The sequence below is a fragment of the Rhinoraja longicauda genome, chromosome 23 (genome assembly GCF_053455715.1).
Source record: "Rhinoraja longicauda isolate Sanriku21f chromosome 23, sRhiLon1.1, whole genome shotgun sequence".
Classification (NCBI taxonomy): domain Eukaryota; kingdom Metazoa; phylum Chordata; class Chondrichthyes; order Rajiformes; family Arhynchobatidae; genus Rhinoraja; species Rhinoraja longicauda.
Genome location: NC_135975.1, coordinates 30,501,150 through 30,524,186, shown reverse-complemented (window position 1 = coordinate 30,524,186; position 23,037 = coordinate 30,501,150). Strand labels below are relative to the sequence as shown.

The 23,037-nt window shown below is 46.8% G+C and overlaps 1 protein-coding gene across 4 annotated transcripts in view; it reads right to left on the bottom strand.

Moving 5' to 3' along the window:
* LOC144604989 (solute carrier organic anion transporter family member 1C1-like) overlaps positions 1-22,438 on the bottom strand; it is a 48,038-nt gene extending 25,600 nt beyond the window's left edge. The window contains exons 1-8 of one of the 4 annotated variants that reach the window (XM_078419982.1): positions 22,316-22,438; positions 20,438-20,609; positions 15,115-15,256; positions 14,126-14,258; positions 11,176-11,291; positions 10,293-10,439; positions 8,873-8,971; positions 1,288-1,518 (exon numbers count right to left, since the gene is read on the bottom strand). In XM_078419982.1, the coding sequence (XP_078276108.1) occupies positions 1,288-1,518; positions 8,873-8,971; positions 10,293-10,439; positions 11,176-11,291; positions 14,126-14,258; positions 15,115-15,256; positions 20,438-20,524 (955 nt within the window). In that variant the 5' untranslated portion in view covers positions 20,525-20,609; positions 22,316-22,438. Of the gene's footprint in view, positions 1-1,287; positions 1,519-8,872; positions 8,972-10,292; positions 10,440-11,175; positions 11,292-14,125; positions 14,259-15,114; positions 15,257-20,437; positions 20,610-20,709; positions 21,287-22,137; positions 22,286-22,315 lie in introns of those variants that run through there. The other 3 variants (XM_078419983.1, XM_078419981.1, XM_078419984.1) reach the window with 3 other exon arrangements.
* Between the last annotated feature and the right edge of the window lie 599 nt (positions 22,439-23,037).

Below are 23,037 nucleotides of genomic sequence, written 5' to 3'. Positions count from 1 at the left end.
TGGGGATGTGGGGACATTTCTTCATCGAAGGATGAAATGCGTGCAAATGGGACTAGCTTAGATGAGGTGTCTTGGTCGGCAAGGACGTGTTGGGCCAAAGGGCCTGATACAATAGACAATAGACAATAGACAATAGATGCAGGAGTAGGCCATTCGGCCCTTCGAGCCAGCACCGCCATTCAATGTGATCATGGCTGATCATTCTCAATCAGTACCCCGTTCCTGCCTTCTCCCCATACCCCCTGACTCCGCTATCCTTAAGAGCTCTATCTAGCTCTCTCTTGAATGTATTCAGAGAATTGGCCTCCACTGCCCTCTGAGGCAGAGAATTCCACAGATTCACAACTCTCTGACTGAAAAAGCTTTTCCTCATCTCTGTTCTAAATGGCTTACCCCTCATTCTTAAACGGTGTCCCCTGGTTCTGGTCTCCCCCAACATTGGGAACATGTTTCCTGCCTCTAACCCCTTAATAATCTTATACGTTTCGATAAGATCTCCTCTCATCCTTCTAAATTCCAGTGTATACAAGCCTAGTCGCTCCAGTCTTTCAACATATGACAGTCCCGCCATTCCGGGAATTAACCTAGTAAACCTACGCTGCACGCCCTCAAAAGCAAGAATATCCTTCCTCAAATTTGGAGACCAAAACTGCACACAGTACTCCAGGTGCAGTCTCACTAGGTGCTACTATCATCATCATCATATATATACAGCCGGAAACAGGCCTTTTCGGCCCACCAAGTCCGTGCCGCCCAGCGATCCCCGTACATTAACACTATCCTACACCCACTAGGGACAATTTTTTACATTTACCCAGCCAATTAACCTACATACCTGTACGTCTTTGGACGTACTCTATGACTCTAAAGAGTGGCAAATCTTTGAATTCTCTCTCCATAAGTCATGAGGATCTCAGCTTCAGGACGGATCAATAGGCATTTAATGGACGGGGGGGGGGGGGGGGGTTATGGGGTCGTTGAAAAGATTTGGCACAAAGAGAAAAGATCAGTCATCATTTGAGCTCAGTTTAGTTTATTGTCACGTGACAATGAAACGGTTTTTGTCGCCTGCAATCCAGTTAGCAGAAAGGCGATACATGATTACAATTGAGCAGTCTGCTGTGTAAAGGAGGTCAGGATGGAACCTGGGTGTCTGACGCTGCGAGACAGCAGCTCTACCCAATGTGCCCGCCGCAAATGGAAAGATTAAACTGATCGCAAAGATCCAACGTGTAGATTTAGTCATGAATGGAGTTTGGCATAAAATGATGTTGTGCTCATACTAACCTTTGCTCTTCGTCAAAATCATTGTGTTGGGTAGTTCGCTCTGACCTTGTTTGATAAATTCCATTTTTTCACAAACCTTGCTTGGTTCTTTCTTGTCTGACTGCTTAGTTAGGGATTTGGGAAAGAACCAAAACGGGATGGAAGCGAGAATGGAAACAGTTCCAGCAATTAAAAATCCAAGCCACCAAGCACCGACCCATCTGGCGTCCTTTGAAGATATCGTCACTTTCTCTGTAAAACATATTCCCAAGAGCGGGTCGCATTTAAGATGGATTCCGACTAAAGTGATACATAGGTTGAGGGGCGGCACGGTGGCGCAGCGGTAGGGTTGTTGCCTCACAGCGCCAGAGACCCGGGTTTGATCCTGACTGTGGGTGCTGTCGGTATGGAGTTTGTTTGTACGTTCACCCTGTGTTTGCTCTGGGTGCTCTGGTTTCCTCCCACACTCCAGAGACGTGCAGGTTTGTAGGTTAATTCGCTTCTGTAAATTGTTCCTGGGGTGTAAGATAGGACTAGTGTGTAGGCGATCACGGGTTGGTGCAGACTTGGTAGGCCGAAGGGCCCGTTTGCATGCTGTATCTCTAAAACTACAACTAAACTAAACTGAAAACCAAATCTATAATTACTCAACTAATCAGTGAATAATTACAACGGAAGGTTGCTGTAATGACAGGTCTACTTTGTGACTAGAATTAGTTAAAATTGGACATTAATGATATGTCAAATGATATGGCCCTAAAGGGTCTCGACCCGAAACGTCACCCATTCCTTCTCTCTAGAGATGCTGCCTGTCCCGCTGAGTTACTCCAGCATCTTGTGTCTGCCTTTGATTTAAACCAGCATCTGCCGTTCTTTCCTTCTCATTCTCGCTGTTCTGCATACAGCTTAGAAACAAGCCATTTGGCCCACCAAGTCTGCGCTGACCCGCGATCCCCGCACACCAGCACTATCCTATACACTCGGGACAATTTACCACTTTTACCGAAGCCAATTAACCCCTGCAAACCTGTACATATTTGGAGTGTGGGAGGAAAAGAGCACCCGGAGAAAACCCACCCGGTCACAGGGAGAACGTACAAACTCCGTGCAGACAGTACCCGTAGTCAGGATCGAACCGAGGTCTCTGGTGCTGTGAGGCGGCGGTTCTACCACTGCACCACCCTCTACATTGTGCCGCCCTGTTAGTCTTGTTTAGTTTATTATTATCACATGTACCGAGAAACAGTGAAAAGGTTTTTTTGTTCTTTACTATCTATTCAGCGAAAAGACTATACATGATTACAATTAAGCTGCCCACAGTGTACAGATACAGTGAAACGCTTCAGATCAGATAATACTGTACATAAGTGTAATCAAGTCAAACTCATGTACCATAGATAGAGCAAATGGCAGAGTGCAGAATATAGTTCTCAGCATTGTAGCGCATCAGTTTCAGAGACAAAGTCCAATGTCCGCAATGGGGTAGAGGTGAACCGGACAGTACCCTGGCTTATGGTAGGACATTCAGAAGCACCATAGAGAGCATCCTAACTCATGGCATCCCTGTGTGGTACCTCAGCTGCACGGAGGCAGAGAGGAAAGCTCTTCAGCGGCTAGTACATAGAGCTCAGAGGACCATCGGAACACAGCTACCAGCCTTGGAGGGCATCTACAACACACGATGCCTCAGAAAAGCCACCAGCATCCACAAAGATTCTTCACACCCCTGCAACAGTCTGTTCGAACTCCTTCCATCGGGCAGACGATACAAGGCCTTCTACGCCCGCACCTCCAGACTCAGGAACAGCTTCATCCCCAGGGCCATAGCTGCTATGAACCGGTCCTGCTGAGCCGGATGGTCACATCGCACAGTGAACCGGCACAGACCTACTTGCACTTTATTCTGTTTTAAAACTGTTACAATTTGTTTCGTTGGGTTGTTTAAATTGATACTGACTAGCTAATTAAATTATTGCATCGTATGGGAGGCGCATTCCCAATCTCGTTGTACCCCTGTACAATGACAATAAAGATATATTGTATTGTATTGTGTTGTATTGTAACAGAGGGGAAGAAGCTGTCCTTGAGTCTGGTGGTGTGCGCTTTCAGGCTTTTAGATTGAATCACAGCATGGTTTGCGAATAGTCTGCTGAGACGTTAAAAATGATGGAGTTTTGAATATAGCCGAGTCTGTCACACAGAGCAGACTTCCCACCATTGACTCCATCTACATTTCACGCTGTTTCGGGTAAGCAGACAGCATAATCAAAGATCTGTCCCACCCCGGTCATCCCACCTTCTCCCTGCTCTCGTCGGGCAGAAGGTACAGAAGCTGGAAGCGTGCAGTATGTTTTCCATTCACAAAATGCTGGAGTAACTCAGCAGGTCAGGCAGCATCTCGGGAGAGAAGGAATGGGCGACGTTTCGGGTCGAGACCCTTCTTCAGACTGATGTCAGGGGGGCGGGACAAAGGAAGGATATAGGTGGAGACAGGAAGATAGAGGGAGATCTGGGAAGAGGGAGGGGAAGAGAGGGACAGAGGAACTATCTAAAGTTGGAGAAGTCGATGTTCACACCACTGGGCTACAAGCTGCCCAGGCGAAATATGAGGTGCTGTTCCTGATATTTCCGGTGGGCCTCACTATGGCACTGGAGGAGGCCCATGACAGAAAGGTCAGACTGGGAATGGGAGGGGGAGTTGAAGTGCTCGGCCACTGGGTGATCAGATTGGCCAACGCGGACCGAGCGCAGGTGTTGAGCGAAGCGATCGTCAAGCCTGCGTTTGGTCTCGCCGATGTAAATAAGCTGACATAACAAAGGTGGAGAATGGGTTGGAACCCTTCTTCGGGCTTCAGACTTCAGGGTCTGAAAAAGGGTTCGACCCGAAACGTCACCAATTGCTTTTCTCCAGAGATGTTACCCGAGCCAGTGCTGAGTTGCCCGTCCAGCATTTTGCATCTATCTTCACCATGTCACTAAGTTCTCCATCTCCTTCCTGCTCATCGTCCCGTCTTTGTTCGTGATCGGGCCCACCACCGTGGCGTCATCTGCAAACTTGGAGATGAGGTTAGAGCCGAGTTTGTCCGCACAGTCGTCGGTGCACAGGGAGTAGAGTAGGGAATTGTGTAAGATGAAACAAAGAAGTGGAACCACAAGCAAAAAATGTGATCTACGGACATTGAGAGGAAACCGAGCTGATTGACGGATAAGACCGAATACAGATACTATCCTTTCACAAGGGAATAGACAATGATAGTGACTACATTACAAAGTAAATAACATTCTCCGATTAAAGCCCATATGTCCTAATATGAAGTGGAGGACATTTTGTTCACATTAACAACATCCAAAGCAAGCGATACAACCGAGGCACTTATGGAGTTGGCACGTTGAGTTGCACAAAGGATTTAAATGAGTCCTCTATAACAATATTTGTCGAGATAATTTCCCTCAAGAATGTATACTGACAATGTTTCAATTCATAAATCAGTCTGTGTCCCACGACCAGAATCTTCTGACATGTTGATTGGCAGTTGGCATGTTGAGTTACACCAAAGGATATCTTTAATTTGAACAGACAGATATTCTTTATCAAGAGGCCTGGTTTAGTTTATTACTGTCATGTGTACCGAGGTACAGTGAAAAGCTTTTTGTTTCGTGCTCTCCAATCAGAGAAAAGATTATACCTGATTACAATCAAGCAGTCCACAATGCACAAATAAATGATAAAAAGGTTTAACGTTCAGTGCAAGATATAACAGTGAGGTTTAATAAAGTCCGATTAAAGATAGTACAAAGATCTCCAGTGAGGTAGATGGGAGGCCAGGACCGCACTCAAGGCAAATGTGGGTCCCTTGAAGACAGAAGCAGGGGAATTTATTATGGGGAACAAAGAAATGGCAGACGAGTTAAACCGTTACTTTGGATCTGTCTTCACTGAGGAAGATACACACAATCTCCCAAATGTTCTAGGGGCCGGAGAACCTAGGGTGATGGAGGAACTGAAGGAAATCCACATTAGGCAGGAAATGGTTTTGGGTAGACTGATGGGACTGAAGGCTGATAAATCCCCAGGGCCTGATGGTCTGCATCCCAGGGTACTTAAGGAGGTGGCTCTAGAAATAGTGGAAGCATTGGAGATCATTTTTCAATGTTCTATAGATTCAGGATCAGTTCCTGTGGATTGGAGGATAGCAAATGTTATCCCACTTTTTAAGAAAGGAGGGAGAGAGAAAACGGGTAATTATAGACCAGTTAGTCTGACATCAATGGTGGGGAAGATGCTGGAGTCAATTATAAAAGACGAAATTGCTGAGCATTTGGATAGCGGTAACAGGATCATTCCGAGTCAGCATGGATTTACGAAGTGGAAATCATGCTTGACAAATCTACTGGAATTTTTTGAGGATGTAACTAGGAAAATTGACAGGGGAGAGTCAGTGGATGTGGTGTATCTCGACTTTCAGAAAGCCTTCGACAAGGTCCCACATAGGAGATTAGTGGGCAAAATTAGAGCACATGGTATTGGGGGTAGGGTACTGACATGGATAGAAAATTGGTTGACAGACAGAAAGCAAAGAGTGGGGATAAATGGGTCCCTTTTGGAATGGCAGGCAGTGACCAGTGGGGTACCGCAAGGTTCGGTGCTGGGACCCCAGCTATTTACGATATACATTAATGACTTAGATGAAGGGATTAAAAGTACCATTAGCAAATTTGCAGATGATACTAAGCTGGGGGGTAGTGTGAATTGTGAGGAAGATGCAATAATGCTGCAGGGTGACTGGGACACGTTGTGTGAGTGGGCGGATACATGGCAGATGCAGTTTATTGTAGATAAGTGTGAGGTTATTCACTTTGGAAGTAAGAATAGAAAGGCAGATTATTATCTGAATGGTGTCAAGTTAGGAAGAGGGGATGTTCAACGAGATCTGGGTGTCCTAGTGCATCAGTCACTGAAAGGAAGCATGCAGGTACAGCAGGCAGTGAAGAAAGCCAATGGAATGTTGGCCTTCATAACAAGAGGAGTTGAGTATAGGAGCAAAGAGGTCCTTCTACAGTTGTACAGGGCCCTGGTGAGACCGCACCTGGAGTACTGTGTGCAGTTTTGGTCTCCAAATTTGAGGAAGGATATTCTTGCTATTGAGGGCGTGCAGCGTAGGTTCACTAGGTTAATTCCCGGAATGGCGGGATTGTCGTATGTTGAAAGGCTGGAGCAATTAGGCTTGTATACACTGGAATTTAGAAGGATGAGGGGGGATCTTATTGAAACATATAAGATAATTAGGGGATTGGACACAGTAGAGGCAGGAAACATGTTCCCAATGTTGGGGGAGTCCAGAACAAGGGGCCACAGTTTAAGAATAAGGGGTAGGCCATTTAGAACGGAGATGAGGAAGAACTTTTTCAGTCAGAGAGTGGTGAAGGTGTGGAATTCTCTGCCTCAGAAAGCAGTGGAGGCCAGTTCGTTGGATGCTTTCAAGAGAGAGCTGGATAGAGCTCTTAAGGATAGCGGAGTGAGGGGGTATGGGGAGAAGGCAGGAACGGGGTGCTGATTGAGAGTGATCAGCCATGATCGCATTGAATGGCGGTGCTGGCCCGAAGGGCTGAATGGCCTACTCCTGCACCTATTGTCTATTGTCTATTGTCTAGCCGATGGGAGGACGATAACAGCTGGGAAGAAACTGCCCCTGAATCTGGAGGTGTGCGTTTTCAAACTTCTGTGCCTTCTGCCTGATGGGTGAGGGGCGGAGAGGGAGGGAGGGGCTGGGGTGAGCCTGGCACCCTTGGCTCCAGAACCTTGCTGGATTATCTGTGTTGTCGGACCAACAGAGGTCACGGCCTCTGAGACGAGTCGAAGGGCACTGGGACGGTTGGCCAGGGCCGCTGAGGGGCTGAGATACCGGCACGCAAAGTGGGCATCAGACTTCGGCTAGTGGAACGGATCTGCCGGCTCCGGCAGGGCCGCAGTTCCAGAGCCCTTGGTCACGGTAGTCCCTGGGTGCCACATTATCACGGCGGGGGTGGGGGGGTGGGGGGGGGGGGGGTGCGGGAGGAAGGGTAAGGGGACTTCCTGGGGGGGGGGGGGATTTCAAGTGCGCTCTCCTAAAGGAGGTGCCAGACCATCAGTTGCCAGAAAATTGTTGGAAATTGGTGATGGACCTGTACAGCTCTACTCAGGACAGAAATAAACACACCAAGATAGTTCCTAGTAGATGCTCTGAAACATTTAGGAAAGGCTTACAATATCTGCTGTAAAGATACCAGCAGCCAAGGTTTGTACACTGATCATGTGTCTTGTTGTCCTATGCCTTTGCTTCCATCCTTTGACTGTTGGTGTATAAGCAGTGAGTCACCATGACCATTCCCCCTCCCAGCTGTGTCCCAGCTGGAGGCCACAATAACCAACAACTTTTACATTCGCTCATTTTCCCATCATATGCAATCTCCATCATCTTTGAGTGACCAATTCCTTTGATCTGTCTTTGAGCAAGCTGTACTTCTGAGCTCTGTTGAACCTTGGGATTTAGTTTGGAGATACAGCATGGAAACAATCCCTTCGGCCCACCGAGCCCATGCCGAACCATTCGCACTTGTTCTACGTTATCCCACTTTCTCATCCACTCCCGACACACTAGGGGCCATTTACAGTGGCCTACAAACCCACACGCCTTTAGGAAGTGGGAGGAAACTGGAGCACCCGAAGCAAAAGGGGGAACATGCAGACATAATCAAAGACTTGTCCCACCCTGGTCATTCCTTCTTCTCCCTGCAGAAGGTACAGAAGCTTGAAAGCGCGCACCACCAGACTCAGGAACAGCTTCTTCCCCTCTGTTATCAGGCTTCTGAACATGTCCTTCCATAAGCTAGGGCACTGTCCGATTCACCTCTACCCCATTGTGGACATTGGACTTTATCTCTGGAACTGATGCGCTACAATGCTGAGAACTATATTCTGTACTCTAGCCTCCCGTTTGCTCTACCTATTTAGATTTTTTTTAGATTTAGAGATACAGCGCGGAAACAGGCCCTTCGGCCCACCGGGTCCGTGCCGCCCAGCGATCCCCGCACATTAACACTATCCTACACACACTAGGGACATTTTTTACATTTGCCCAGCCAATTAACCTACATACCTGTACGTCTTTGGAGTATGGGAGGAAACCGAAGATCTCGGAGAAAACCCACACAGGTCACGGGGAGAACGTACAAACTCCATACAGACGGCGCCCGTAGTCAGGATCGAACCTGAGTCTCCGGCGCTGCATTCGCTGTAAGGCAGCAACTCTACCGCTGCGCCACCGTGCCGATTGATTGTATTTATGTACGGTTTACCTGATCTGTAAGGATAGCATGTAAAGCACAGCTTTTCACTGTACCTCAGTACACGTGACAATAATAAACCTAACTTTAACCTAAACTCCATAAAGACAGCATCCGAGGACAGGTCTCTGCCGCTGTGAGAGGCAGCTCTACCAGCTGTGACAGAGGAGGCCCTGCAAAAATTATGTCATCGTACATTAAAAGCCAATGAAAGCCATCAAACTGAGCAGCAGTCAGCCACAAGAGTTAGAAAAAGATGTAACGAAAACAAAACACTCCTTACCTAAATCAACAAATCCTATGTCAACAAAAAGTTTGGCACAATAGGAACCCAGTAAATACCCAAACAATGGGCCGATGAGAGCAACTGTGTGCAAGATTCCTAGAACACAAAAATAAAAGGTATCTCAAGATCAAATCTTCACATTGTGGTTTTAATCAAATACTTTGATCTACTTTAAAATCGGAGAATTCAATATTAACGCTGTTGAGCTGTAGGCTATCCACATGAATTACGAAGTGCTTTGTGTGAAGGGGCTGCAGATGGTGGTTTACAACAAAGACAGACACAATATCCTGGAGTAACTCTCGTTTGCCTCTCCCCTGACTCTCAGTCTGAAGAAGGGTCTCATGACCCTCGGACTATCCTTCATCATACTTTGTTGGCTTTGCCTTGCACTGGACGTTATTTCCTTATCATGTATCTATACACTGTAAATGGCACGATTGTAATCTTGTATTGTCTTTCTGCTGGCTGGATAACACGCAACAAAAGCTTTACACGTGACAATAAATTAAACCAAAAGGTTGACCTGAAATATCATCCATTCCTTCTCTCCAGAGATGCTGCTTGTTACTGAGTTACTCCAGCATTTTGTGTCTATCTTTGGATTAAGAGGTGCTGCTTGTCCAGTTTATAAGAAAGGGTATAAGAAATGTATAAACTCCCTTTAAGATTTTTTTTTAGATTTAGAGATACAGCGCGGAAACAGGCCCTTCGGCCCACCTGGTCCGCGCCGCCCAGCGATCCCCACACATTAACACTATCCTACACACACTAGGGACAATTTTTACATTTGCCCAGCCAATTAACCTACATACCTGTACGTCTTTGGAGTGTGGGAGGAAACCGAAGATCTCGGAGAAAACCCAAGCAGGTCATGGGGAGAACGTACAAACTCCGTACAGACAGCACCCATAGTCAGGAGCGAACCCGAGTCTCCGGCGCTGCATTCGCTGTAAAGCAGCAACTCTACCGCTGCGCCACCGTGCTGCTTTTCTTAGATTTCTGCTCCCCCTGTCTATATAATTTCTTATAAGCTGTTGACAAATGTTTTTTTTTCAGCTATAACTTTAGACTACACTTTAAATATAGCATGGAAACAGGCCCTTCGGCCCACCGAGTCCGCCCTGACCAGCGATCACCCCATACACTAGCACTATCCTACACACTAGGGACAATTTATAATTTACAGAAGCCAATTAACCTACAAACCCGCACATCTTTGGAGCGTGGGAGGAATCTGGAGAAAACCGGGGAAAACCCAAGCGATCGCAGGGAGAACGCACAAACTCTGTGCAGACAGCACCCGTAGTCAGGGTGGAACCTGGATCTCTGGCACTGTAAGGCTGCAACTCTACCACTGCGCCATTGTGCTGCCCTTGTGAACTATGAAACAGCACTTAGAATAATGATGAGTTACCTATGTAAAAAGATGCATTGTCCTCTGTGGCATGGTCATCGAGGTAGGATACTCCCAACGGACCTGTTGGCGTTTCACCAATTCCTCGCAGAAGATTACCAACCAATATGTACACCCACATCGGGGAACCTCCCTCTTCTTCACAACCTGAGTGAAACATTCGGTGCGGTCATAGTCATCGTGTCATAGAGCACGGAAACAGAGCCCAAAGGGGACCGGCAGCGTTAGCGGAGAGGTCGGTGCGTTGGTCAATGACCCTTTATGGGCGACTATTTGCATACCTTGCCAAGGAATGCAAGCAAAGAATTTCACTGTGATGTGACAACCAAGTATTCAAAATATGCCCTTCGTCCCAGCTTGCCCATGCTGATGAAAGTGCCCTCCCATTACTTTAGGTCAAGGACTTCCCCGATCATCACGGAACTCACCGACGCACCGACGGGCGAGGACGGACACGTGGAGTGGTGACGCCACTGCCGAGCGACGGAACAAAGGAGGACCTGGCGTGGGGGGACCGTCGTGAGGGACGGGGAAGAGAACTGAGACCCGGAGTGGGGAGACTACTATGAAGAACAATGAGCAATGGACAACGGGGACCCAGCGTCGGGGGGGGGGGGGGGAGGGCTGCGTGAAGGAAGGGAGAAGGGGGGAAGAACAAAGGTGGAACGGAACTGACGCGGGGTGATTTGTAAACGTAAGCACCCTTTATGGGCGGCTATTTGCATACCTTGCCAAGGAATGCAAGCAACGAATTTCACTGTGACTTGTGACATGTGACAACCAAGTATTCAAAATGTGCCCTTCGTCCCAGCTCGCCCATGCTGATCAAAGTGCCCTCCCATTACCTCAGGGCAAGGACTTTCCCGATCATCAGGGATCTTACCAGGAAGTGGCACACTTGATATCTCGTCAGGTCCTGTGCCACTGGAGTTAGTTGAGCACTGGGAGGTGACTGTTGTTGAATTGCTTGAAAATCTAATTGCTGTTTCATAGTTGTAGCTGAAACAAAAACAATTGTTAACATCTTTTCAGTTGTCCACTTGTCTTCCAGATTTCTCCCCTCCCCACCAATCAGTCTGAAGTTTAGTTTCAGGTAGGCACAAAATGCTGGAGTAACTCAGCGGGACAGGTAGCATCACTGGAGAGAAGGAATGGGTGACGTTTCGGGTCGAGACCCTTCTTCCTCGTACAAGGGTCTTGACCCGAAACGTCACCCATTCCTTCTCTCCAGAGATGCTGCCTGTTCCGCTGAGTTACTCCAGCATTTTGCATCTACCTTCGATTTAAACCAGCATCTGCAGTTCTTTCCTACACATGAAGTTTAGTTTAGTTTAGTTTCGAGATACAGCGTGGAGACAGGCTCTTCGGTCCACCGAGTCTGGGCCGACCAGAGATCCCTGTACATCTGGACAATTTACAATTTTTACCAAAGCCAATTAACCTTACAACCTGTTCGTCTTTGGAGTGTGGGGGGAATCCAGAGCACCTGGAAAGAAACCCACGCAAGTCATGGGGAGAACATACAAACTCCGTACAGGCAGCACCACGGTGGTCAGGATTGAACCAGGTCTCTGGTGCTGTAAGGCAGCAACTCTACTGCTGCGCCACCGTGCTGCCTAGCGAAGACCTGAAGAAGGGGTTCTGCCCGAAACGTCACCTAGCCATGTCCTCCAGAGATGCTGCCTGAGACTGAGGACTGAGATAATCCAGCCTTTTGTGTGTTTTGTTTTTGTGAACCAGCATCTGCAGATCCTGGCAATCCTAGTAAACCGTAGAGGGTCTTGGGACTTTCACCTGGGTCAGGGGCTTTGATCACTGGGAGATGACTGTTGTTGAATTGCTAGAAAACATAATTGCTGCTTCATAAGTATAGCTGAACCAAAAACAATTGCTCATAAGATCATCAGTGATCGGAGCAGAATCATGCCATTCGGCCCATCAAGCCTACTCCGCCATTCAATCATGGCTGATCTATCTCTCCCTCCTCACCCCATTCTCCCGCCTTCTCCCCATAACCTCTGACACCTGTACTAATCAAGAATCTGCCTTAAATATATCCACTGACAGCCTCCACAGCCTTCTGTGGCAAAGAATTCCACAGATTCACCACCCTCTGACTCAAGAAATCCCTCCTCATTTCCTTCCTAAAAGAACATCCTTTAATTCTGAGGCTATGACCTCTAGTCCTAGATTCTCCCACTGGTGGAAACAGCGTCCCACATCCACTCTATCCAAGCCTTTCACTGTTCTGTACATTTCAATGAGGTCCCACCTCATCCTTCTAAACTCCAGCGAGTACAGGCCCAGTGCCGACAAACGCTCATCATAGGTTAACCTACTCATTCCTGGGATCATTCTTGTAAACCTCCTCTGCTCCCTCTCCAGAGCCAGCACATCCTCCCTCAGATATGGTGCCCAAAATTGCTCACAATATTCCAAATGCGCCTTACAGAGCCTCAGTATTACATCCCTGTTTTTATTTACAAGCCCTCTCGAAATAAATACTAGCTTAAATGCTTATTAACAGGGGATGCTGCATCAGTGATCCAAAAGGGAGGGGATTGACGTTAGGATTCCGGGACTCAAGGATTTAATGGTAACCCCTCTAGGGCAAGCGTTGTAGTTATCAGGAACGATAATGTAAATGACCAAAGGTAGCTTCGAGTTAAGAGTTCAATAGCTGGCAAATGCCTGTGTAAACGTTGTTTTACATTGGAAGGAGATAAGGCAAACAGAAAACCAACCGAGGCAGTTGAATCACCGTGGAAACTCATTATTCACTGAATGCATTGCTGGACATTTTCTGAGAAAGATTTGGAAAATGGAAGACATTTGTAAACACATACGAACTGGCGAGGTCAATATTGAGCAAAACATAGAAACTTAGAAAATAGGTGCAGGAGAAGGCCATTCGGCCCTTCGAGCCAGCACCGGCATTCAATATGATCATGGCTGATCACCCTAAATCAGTACTCCGTTCCTGCTGCCTTCCCATATTCCTTGATTACGTTAGACCCAAGAGCGAAATCTAACTCTCTAAAACAGGGAAATACAGCACAGAAACAGGCAGTTCGGCCCAGTTTGCCCCTACCAACCAAGGTGCCCCATCTACACTAGTCCCACCTACCGCGTTTGGCCCATATCCTTCCAAACCTATCCTATCCAGGTATCTGTCTGAGTCTTTAATTCTTACATAGAAACCAGTGCTGGGGTAACTCAGCATCACTGGAGAACATGGTTAGATGATATTTTGGGTCGGGACTCATCTTCACACAGAGCAAGGTTCCCAACCCGAAACGTCACTTATCCATGCTCTCCAGAGATGCTGCCTGACCTGCTCGATTACTCCAGCACTTTGTGTTTGTTAAAGTCTGACCATCAAATTCAAGTCAAGTGCAAACAAAAATTAGACCCTTTTCAATTCAATCCAGAGAAGAAAAGAAATAAAGTGCTGGTGTCACTCAATGGCTCAGGCAGCATGTCTTGAGAACATGGATAGGAGACATCTCGGGACAGGACCCTTCCTCAGAGTCTGACCTTTACTTACCAATTCAGAGACCAGAGCTCAAGTCCATAAGACCATAAGGCATGGGAGCAGAAGTAGGCCATTAGGCCCATCGAGTCTGCTGCGCCATTCATTCATGGCTGACCTATCTTTCCCTCTAAACCCCATTCTCCTGCCTTCTCCCCATAATCTTTGACGCCCTTCCTAATCACAAAACTGTCAATCTCTGGCTTAAAGTACCTAATGTCTTGACCTCCACAGATGTCAAATAACTGGTTTAATTATTGCTGAATGTTCCCAAAAAGTGTGATGATGTGCAAAGACTTACGGTCCCATCAAGAAATGAGGCAAAGCTATTGAATAAGTTCCGAGGCTCATGATTACACTTCCGATTGCGATGAGCCTGGGCCTGTGAAATTTGGCTCCAAAGTAGCTCACAAATGCGATCACGAGCAAATTTCCTGAATCAAAAAGAGGGAGGGGAAAATAAAGTCAAGTTAATAACTCATAGTTTAGGTTTTTATTTGATTACATAAGTTGTGTAGGAACATAACTGCAGATGCTGGTACAAATCGAAGGTATCACAAAATGCTGGAGTAACTCAGCGGGTCAGGCAGCAACTCAGGAGAGAAGCAATGGGTGACATTTTGGGTCGAGACCCTTCTTCAGACTGATGTCAGGGGAGGGGGTGGGACAAAGAAAGGATGTAGTAGGAGACAGGAAGACAGTGGGAGAACTGGGAAGGGGAGGGGAAAGAGAGGGACAGAGGAACTATCTGAAATTGGAGAAGTCAATGTTCATACCGCTGGGGTGCAAGCTGCCCAAGCGAAATACGAGATGCTGTTCCTCCAATTTGCAGTGGGCCTCACTATGACAATGGAGGAGGCCCATGACAGAAAGGTCAGGCTGGGAGTGGGAGTTGAAGTGCTGAGCCACCGGGAGATCAGATTGGTTGAGGCGGACTGAGCCAAGGTGTTCAGCGAAACGATCGCCGAGCCTACGTTTGGTCTCGCCGATGTAGAGACGTTGACATCTGGAACAGCGGTTACAATAGATGAGGTTGGCGGAGGTGCAGGTGAACCACTGCCTCACCTGGAAAGACTGTTTGGGTCCTTGGATGGAGTCGAGCTGCTGCCTGACCCGCTGAGTTACTCCAGCATTTTGTGATTACATAAGTTCATCAGTTCTAGGAGCAGAATCAGGCCCAACATGTCTACTCCGCCATTCAATCATGGCCGATCCATCATTCCCTCTCAACCCCATTCTCCTGCCTTCTCCCCGTAACGCCCGACACCCTTGCGGGAGATCTTTGCTTACCAATTTCAAAGCTTCCATCCACAACGCCGACCAAAGAGCTGGGTATGTCGAAACGCCTCTCCATTTGCGTGATCGTGCTCTTCATGTAACTCCCCGACAGAGTCTTTGCCAGGTACATGAAGGACAAGGCTGCGAGAAATAGCTTGGAATATAAAAGACATTTAGAGTCGAAGAGTCACACAGCACGCAAACAGGCTCTTCGGCTCATCCTGCCCATGCCGACCAACATGCCCCATCTACACCAGTCCACCATCTACACCAGTCCCACCTGCCCACGTTTGGCCCACACCCCACCAAACCTTTCCTATCCATGTACCTGTCCAAGTGATTTTTAACAGGTGTTTGTAGTATCTGCCTCTACTACCTGTTATCAAACATCTGAATCATCCTACCAATAACTAGAGAGCAGTCCAGAGCTAATATCTACCTCTTTGAGACCCTCAGATTAGCTTTAAACGGGCTTTACTGGACATATCATGCACTAAACATTATTCCCTTTTTCATGTATATGTACACTGTAGATGTTTCAAAAGCAATCGGCTGGAATCTCTCTTTGCCAAGCCAATAGAACTGTCCAACAGTTCATCACAAGTATTATTCATAGAGTGATACAGCGTGCAAAGAGGTCCTTCTGCCCAAATTTCCCCCACCGGCCAACATGTCCTAGCTACACTAGTCCCACCTGCCCGCATTTGGTCCAGATCCCTCCAGACCAGTCCTATCTATGTACCTGTCTAACTGTTTCTTAAAAGCTTGTCCCAGCCTCAACTACCTCATCTGGCAGCTTATTCTATACACCCACCACCCTTTGTGTGAAAAAGTTACCCCTCAGATACATATTAAATCTTTTCCCCTTCACCTTAAACTTATGTCCTCTAGTCCTCGATTCACCTACTTTGATTTTATAAGACTCTATAAGACTCTATAAGATCCCCCCCTCATCCTCCTGCGCTCCAAGGAATATAGTCCCAATCTGCTCAACCTCTGCCTACATTTCAGACCCTCGAGTCCTGGCAACATTCTCATAAATCTTCTCCGTACCCTTTCCAGCTTTATAACATCTTTCCTATAAAACACGGTGCCCAGAACTGAACACAATACTCTAAATGCGGCATCACAAACGCCTTAAACAACTGCAACATGACCTCCCAAATTCTATACTCAATACTCTAGCTGATGAAGGCCAATGTGCCAAAAGCCTATTTGGCCACCCAATCTACCTATATTCAGCAAAGATTAAAAAAAGGTGTAGTCTGGAGGATTACAGAGAGCGGTGGACACATTTGTACCAAGCCAATTAACATATAACCCTGTACGTCTTTGGAGTGTGGGAGGAAACCGAAGATCTCAGAGAAAACCCACGCAGGTCACGGGGAGAACGTACAAACTCCGTACAGACAGCACCCATGGTCAGGAGCGAACTCGGGTCTCTGGCGCTGTAAGGCAGCACCACTGTGCTGGTTATTTGACAATTAAACACTCTCAACTCTTGAGAAACACAAGTCCAGTCGTAAAGAAAGTAAAGCCCATTTTCGATTCAGTCCAGTTTACTCCAATATCAGATGGATAAAGCTTTCACTTCATTCACTAGTTCACAGTGTACAAAGTGAACATAATCCCATTTAATCACATGGGTGCTTCAATCGCTCTAACTGCAGATGGTTCGACTGCCCCGGGAAGATTAGACTTTATTGCCTTCCATCACAGTGAGGAATGTGGGGAATCCGCTGTGGTGGATGTTTATGTTAACTTTCATGTAGTTGGGTGTCTTGTTGCTTTTTTCTGGTATGACTGTGTGGTAAATTGAAATTCATTCTACCTTAATTGGTACACGTGACAATAAGGGACAGTTGAACCATTGAATCCGTTCAGTTTTTCTTTTAAACTGGCCCTTGTTAGCATTTAATATTATGCCTCCCATTATCCTGCCTCCCTTTCCACTTTCCATCCCCTTCCATCTATATCCTCCCCTCTGGCTTTACATTCCTCTCCTCTTCTCTCCTCATCTGACACCCTTTTCACCTCTACCCTTTATCACTTACAATAGACAATAGACAATAGGTGCAGGAGGAGGCCATTCGGCCCTTCGAGCCAGCACCTCCATTCAATGTGATCATGGCTGATCATTCTCAATCAATACCCCGTTCCTGCCTTCTCCCCATACCCCCTGACTCCGCTATCCTTAAGAGCTCTATCTAGCTCTCTCTTGAATGCATTCAGAGAATTGGCCTCCACTGCCTTCTGAGGCAGAGAATTCCACAGATTCACAACTCTCTGACTGAAAAAGTTTTTCCTCATCTCAGTTCTAAATGGCCTACCCCTTATTCTTAAACTGTGGCCCCTTGTTCTGGACTCCCCCAACATTGGGAACATGTTTCTTGCCTCTAAAGTGTCCAACCCCTTAATAATCTTATACGTTTCGATAAGATCTCCTCTCATCCTTCTAAATTCCAGTGTATACAAGCCTAGTCTTACTGCACCCATCTGCCAATCAAACCGCCCCCCCACAACCTGTATCCACCTATCATTTGCCAAGCTGTATCCCGCCCCCACCTCTTTTCCAGCTTTCTTCCCCCTACTACAATCAGAGTGAGAATGGGTCCCACCCAAAACATCACCCTTCCACTTCCTCCAGAGATGCTGCCTGACCTGTCGGGTTACTCCAGCATTTTTTGTTTTCATAAGTTCATAGGTTAAAGGAGCAGAATTAGGCCATTTGGCCCATCTAGTCTACTCTGGCATTCAATCATGGCTGATCTATCTTTCCCTCTTAATCCCATTCTCCTGCCTTCTCCCGATAATCTCTGACACCCGCACTAATCAAGAATCTGTCAATCTCTGCCTTAAACACATCCATTGACTGAGGCTTCCACAGCCTTCTGTGGCGATGAATTCCACAGTTTTCTTTCATGCTAAGCCCCGATGAGTTGTTCCAATGTCACATACTCCTGTGCTGGCTGTTGTGGTCGAGCATGCAAAGGCATCTACGCACCAAATAGACAAAGGTAAACCTGCCATGTTAAAGAGAATTGTGAAAGTAGATTCACAAACGTCCTGCAGAGATTCTCGCTCACATGTTCTCGTTATTTACTCAGGTTCTCTCTGTTTGGGATCTTGCTATCTAGTGTCCTGGCATGGCGATCTGCTTTGTGGAACTTGCAATGAAAGGCCTTTGGAGAATATCACTTTCATTGCATGGTTTTAATTTTTAGTTAAGCTTAGAGATACAGCCTGGAAACAGGCCCTTTGGCCCAAAGAGTTCATGTTGACCAGTGGCCACCCATTCTTAGAGTAGCTGCCTTACAATGCCAGAGACCCGGGTTCGATCCTCTTCTGCCCTTCAATAAGATGATGACTGTCCTTTTCTCGCAGTGCCAAATTCCCCCAGTGACTCCACATCCTTTGGAATAAATACAGGTTCGATCCTGACTATGGGTGCTGTCTGTACAGAGTGTGTACCATTAACCAGTCAGCGGAAAGACAATACAAGATTACAATCGAGCCATGCTCAGTGTACCTGATAAAGATACATAATAAAGGGAATAACGTGCTGTGCAAGGTACAGTCCAGATCAAAGGTAGGCCGAGGATCTCCAAAAAGGTAGATGGTAGCACAGGATGATGTTGAAATCACCGAGTCCAGATAAGGTAAATCTCAGGTAAATATGTTATCTGCTAAAGATGAGGAAGAATCTCAGGGAGGTGACTGTGGAGACTGATAAAGGGCCAGCCACGATTATTCAAATTTCCCAAATAAAGGGAGGCACAGACAACTGGAGTATTTGCCCGCCATGGTAGACGCAAAATGCTGGAGTAACTCAGCGGGTCAGGCAGCATCTCGGGAGAGAAGGAATGGGTGACGTTTCGGGCCGAGACCCTACTTCAGTCTTGAGTCTGAAGAAGGGTCTCGACCCGAAAGAGTCTGAAAAAGGGTCTCGACCCTAAACGTCACCCATTCCTTCTCTCCCGAGATGCTGCCTGATCCGCTGAGTTACTCCAGCATTTTGTGTCTACCTTCGATTTAAACCAGCATCTGTAGTTTCTTTCCTACATATTTACCCCCCATGCACTCTCTGGACCCGGCGATACCAATGTCATTAGAGACCCACAACACCCTGCTCTCATTTTGCTCCTAGTTTCAGGAGAGGCTTCAGGAGAAGTTTCAGTTCAATACGTCTTGCAATGATATGCCAGGCAACACTAGTCCAATCTGTTTAACCTTGGTTGTTGAGAAGCTTTTACCAACAACGATCAAATTAATCATAATTGGTGACCTTTACGTCAATAAAGGAGAGGATTTGTTAATGGCAAATCATATTTGAATATGATCTTAAGACAGAGCAGCAGAATCAGGCCATTGGGCCCATCAAGCCTGATCTGCCATTTGATTATGGATTTATTTTTCCTTGTGACCACATGGGTTTCCTCCGGGTGCTCCGGTTTCTTCCCACATCCCCAAAGAAATGCAGATTTTTAGGTTAAGCGGCCTCTGTAAATTGCCCAAGTGATGAGAAAGTGGGATGACATAGAACTAGTGTGAGGAATGATCGATGATCATAGAGTCATAGTCATAGAGTCATCGAGTGATACAGTGTGGAAACAGGCCCTTCGGCCCAACTTGCCCACAACATGTCCCAGCTGCACTAGTCTCACTTGCCTGCGCTTGGTCCATATCCCTCCAAACTTGTCCTATCTTTAACCTATCCATGCCTGGAGGGGGTGGGCCGAAGGGCCCGTTTCCACGCTGTGTTTCCGAGAAAATTATTTCAAGGGAACAGGCAAACTCCACACAGAGTGTACCCGAAGTTGGTATTGAACCCTGGTCTCTGGCGCTGTGAGGCAGCAGCTCTACCAGCTGTGCCACCCTAATCCGAACAGAATTGACATCCGATCTAGAATTAGGACAACCGACCAATATTTCAAACCAGGTTCCAAGTATGATGGGCAAGGGTCATTCGAAGAACTGGACATTGAGTTGCTATTGAGTCATTGAGTTGCTATTACCACATGGATATTGGAATATCACTGTCAGATTTATTCTGGCAAAGAAAATGCTCTCAATGCAAACATTCTGTTATTGCAAGAACTGAACTTTAACACTGAGCAAACTAAATATGATGCCCGTTAATCTTATCCATCAAAACAATCCTCCCGTCCAAGTCCTGCTGCTATCTGCAATCAAAAATGATATATACTTTTGTAATATTTTATAAAATATAAATTGCTTAAATGTGGCAACCTCTCTATCCGGGGTTGGGCTTTATGGACGCGTTTATTAAGCAGCGAGGTTTTGGTTGTAACGCACATCTCAATGTGTCCCATACCTTCAAGTTGTTAAAACGGGAAAATTTCACTTTGGCAGGCGGGGGACATGTCCTTGAATCGAGCTTCTCCTTGTGCGGGTTTTCCATGGTGTCGTTTGGAGCTTTGGACGAATGAGCGAGGATTTGGGAGACGGTCTTAGGACTCCAGGGCTAATCAGAGAAGCGGGGGGGCCTGCACAATTAAAAGGCAAAAAAACATTGGCAAACTTAACAACTCAGGTATAAAATCGCGAGGAATTATTCAGCGAAGCGTGGAGCAAATGGGGACTTACCTGGTTTGGAGAAGTCCCCTTCAAAGGAGAGGATAGATCTGGCGAGGGTTCGGTTCCACGGACAACCCTCCGTTAATAATCAACACAGTGAGATAGATCCCTCTTACATTTAACTCTTGAATCCTTTTTTTGCTTTGCCGCAAACTGGTAGAAAACCACTGTACCCCCCATCCCGACCTCCCAAATTTTAATTGAGGATCATTTTCAAGATGTGCGATCTCAAGACTGGCGGAGAGTGAGTCTTTTGTTTTTCTCACCATTAAGGACCAAACACCTTCTTGATATCTTGAAACCTCACAAGATCACTGGGGAATCTAATGAACAACGGTGAACTCCCTCGATAATGCGGACCCGTGTTTAGGATTTACAGAACGTGATCTCCTTTATAACAATTCTGCCTTTCAGTCCAATTCATTGAGGGTGAATTCAAACAACGTAACGTTGCAAGTATTTACATGAATTATTTCTACTTGAGTACACAAGGAATTGCAGATGCTGGAATCTGGAGTGAGACGCAAAGTGTTGGAGGAACTCAATGGGTCAGGCAGCACCTGGGGAGGATAGACACAAAAATGTTGGAGTGATTCAGCGGGTCAGGCAGCATCTCTGGAGAAACTCAGTCTGACCTGCTGAGATTTTGTGTCGATCTTTGATGTAAAGCAGCACCTACAGTTTATTTTTACACAGCATCCGTGGAGGGATTATGTCCGGACCCTTCTTCAGGGTGACGTTTAAAAGATGTATTAAATACCAGGGTGCAGGAGGTCCAGTAAAGTTGGATGAAACAAATAGATCTAATCACAAAAGTGCCGGAGGAACTCAGCGGGTCAGGCAGCATCTGTGGAGGACGTGTCGTGTCACGAACATGGTCACCTACCCATGTCCTCCAGAGATGCTGCCTGACCCGCTGAGTTACTCCAGCTTTTTGTGTCTATCTCCAGAGATGCTGCCTGACCCGCTGAGTTACTCCAGCAATTCGTGACTCTTTCTGCTTGTTTCATTCAACTTTACTGACGCCCTTCCCGGCAGCAGAATAGTCGCAATTCGTTAATTCAATAAAGAGGACAGATTGCTTTTCTCTCTTTCTTTGAAAGTTCTCACGCGAGAGCAGGAGAAAAGTTTAAAGGGAGACGCGAGGAAGTGCAGGGGTTGCAAAGCACAAAGTGCTGGAGGAACCCAGCGGGTCGGGTAGCATCTGTGGAGGGAATGGGTCGGGACCCTTCTTCAGGCTAAAGAGTTGAAAGAAGGCCGGGTGTATCATGTACCAGGAGATAGCAACACGTCTCCCTCGCTGGTATCTCGCCCAGTCGAACTTTGCACTGAATACGTCTTCAAAGAGTTTAAATGCCAAACACGAATGACCTAAATCCATTTAGCGCGTTGAAGGGAATCAATGGAATTAACAGACATAAAATAAGACGAAGTTACCAAATAATGTCACCACATGAAGATCATTAACTGTGAGGAGTGTCGGGTGGCGATGCATTCAGTTGTAAATCGATGTGAACTTTGCCACTTGTCCAACGCAAGGATAATTATCCAAGGAAGCCACACCAAGTCTTCTTGTCCATTCTGCGGGAGAACTAAATTAAAGTTTTGTACTTGCCGTCCTGAACCTTGCGATTTCTTTCTGCACCCGTCAGCAGCCAGTCCTTCAAGTGCCCACTGCCGCTTGTTAGCAGTGCAATTAAAATTGCAAGTGCAACGCGCAGTGAGAGAGAGTCGACTCGCTGCCTTTTGTGAGCACATCTTCATCTAAATAGCCAGCCTGGCGCAGAGCCTCAGGCTCGAAGAGGGTGAGAGAGCGAGATGGGAGTTTTGGAAAAGGAGCCCCATTCAATTCACACCACTCTCAAGTTGCGTAAAAGTCGCCTTTGCGATTTCAAAGTAAAAAAGATGACTTTCTCAGATTCACTATTCTGACCACATCTATTCTGAACAAAGGTCCCGACCTGAAATGTCTCTTGTCCATCCCATAAGTCCTGGACCCAGGAAGACATGGGAGCAGAATTATGCCCATCGAGTCCAATCCGCCATCCAATCATGGTTGTACAGGTCCCTAGTGAGACCGCACCTGGAGTACTGTGTGTGCAGTTTAGGTCTCCAAATTTGAGGAAGGATATCCCTGCTATTGAGGGCGTGCAGCGTGGATTTACTCGGTTGATTCCCGGAATGGCGGGACTGTCGTATGTTGAAAGACTGGATCGACTAGGCTTGTATACACTGGAATTTAGAAGGATGAGAGGAGATCTCATCGAAACATATAAGATTATTAAGGGGTTGGACACGTTAGAGGCAGGAAACATGTTCCCAATGTTGGGGGAGTCC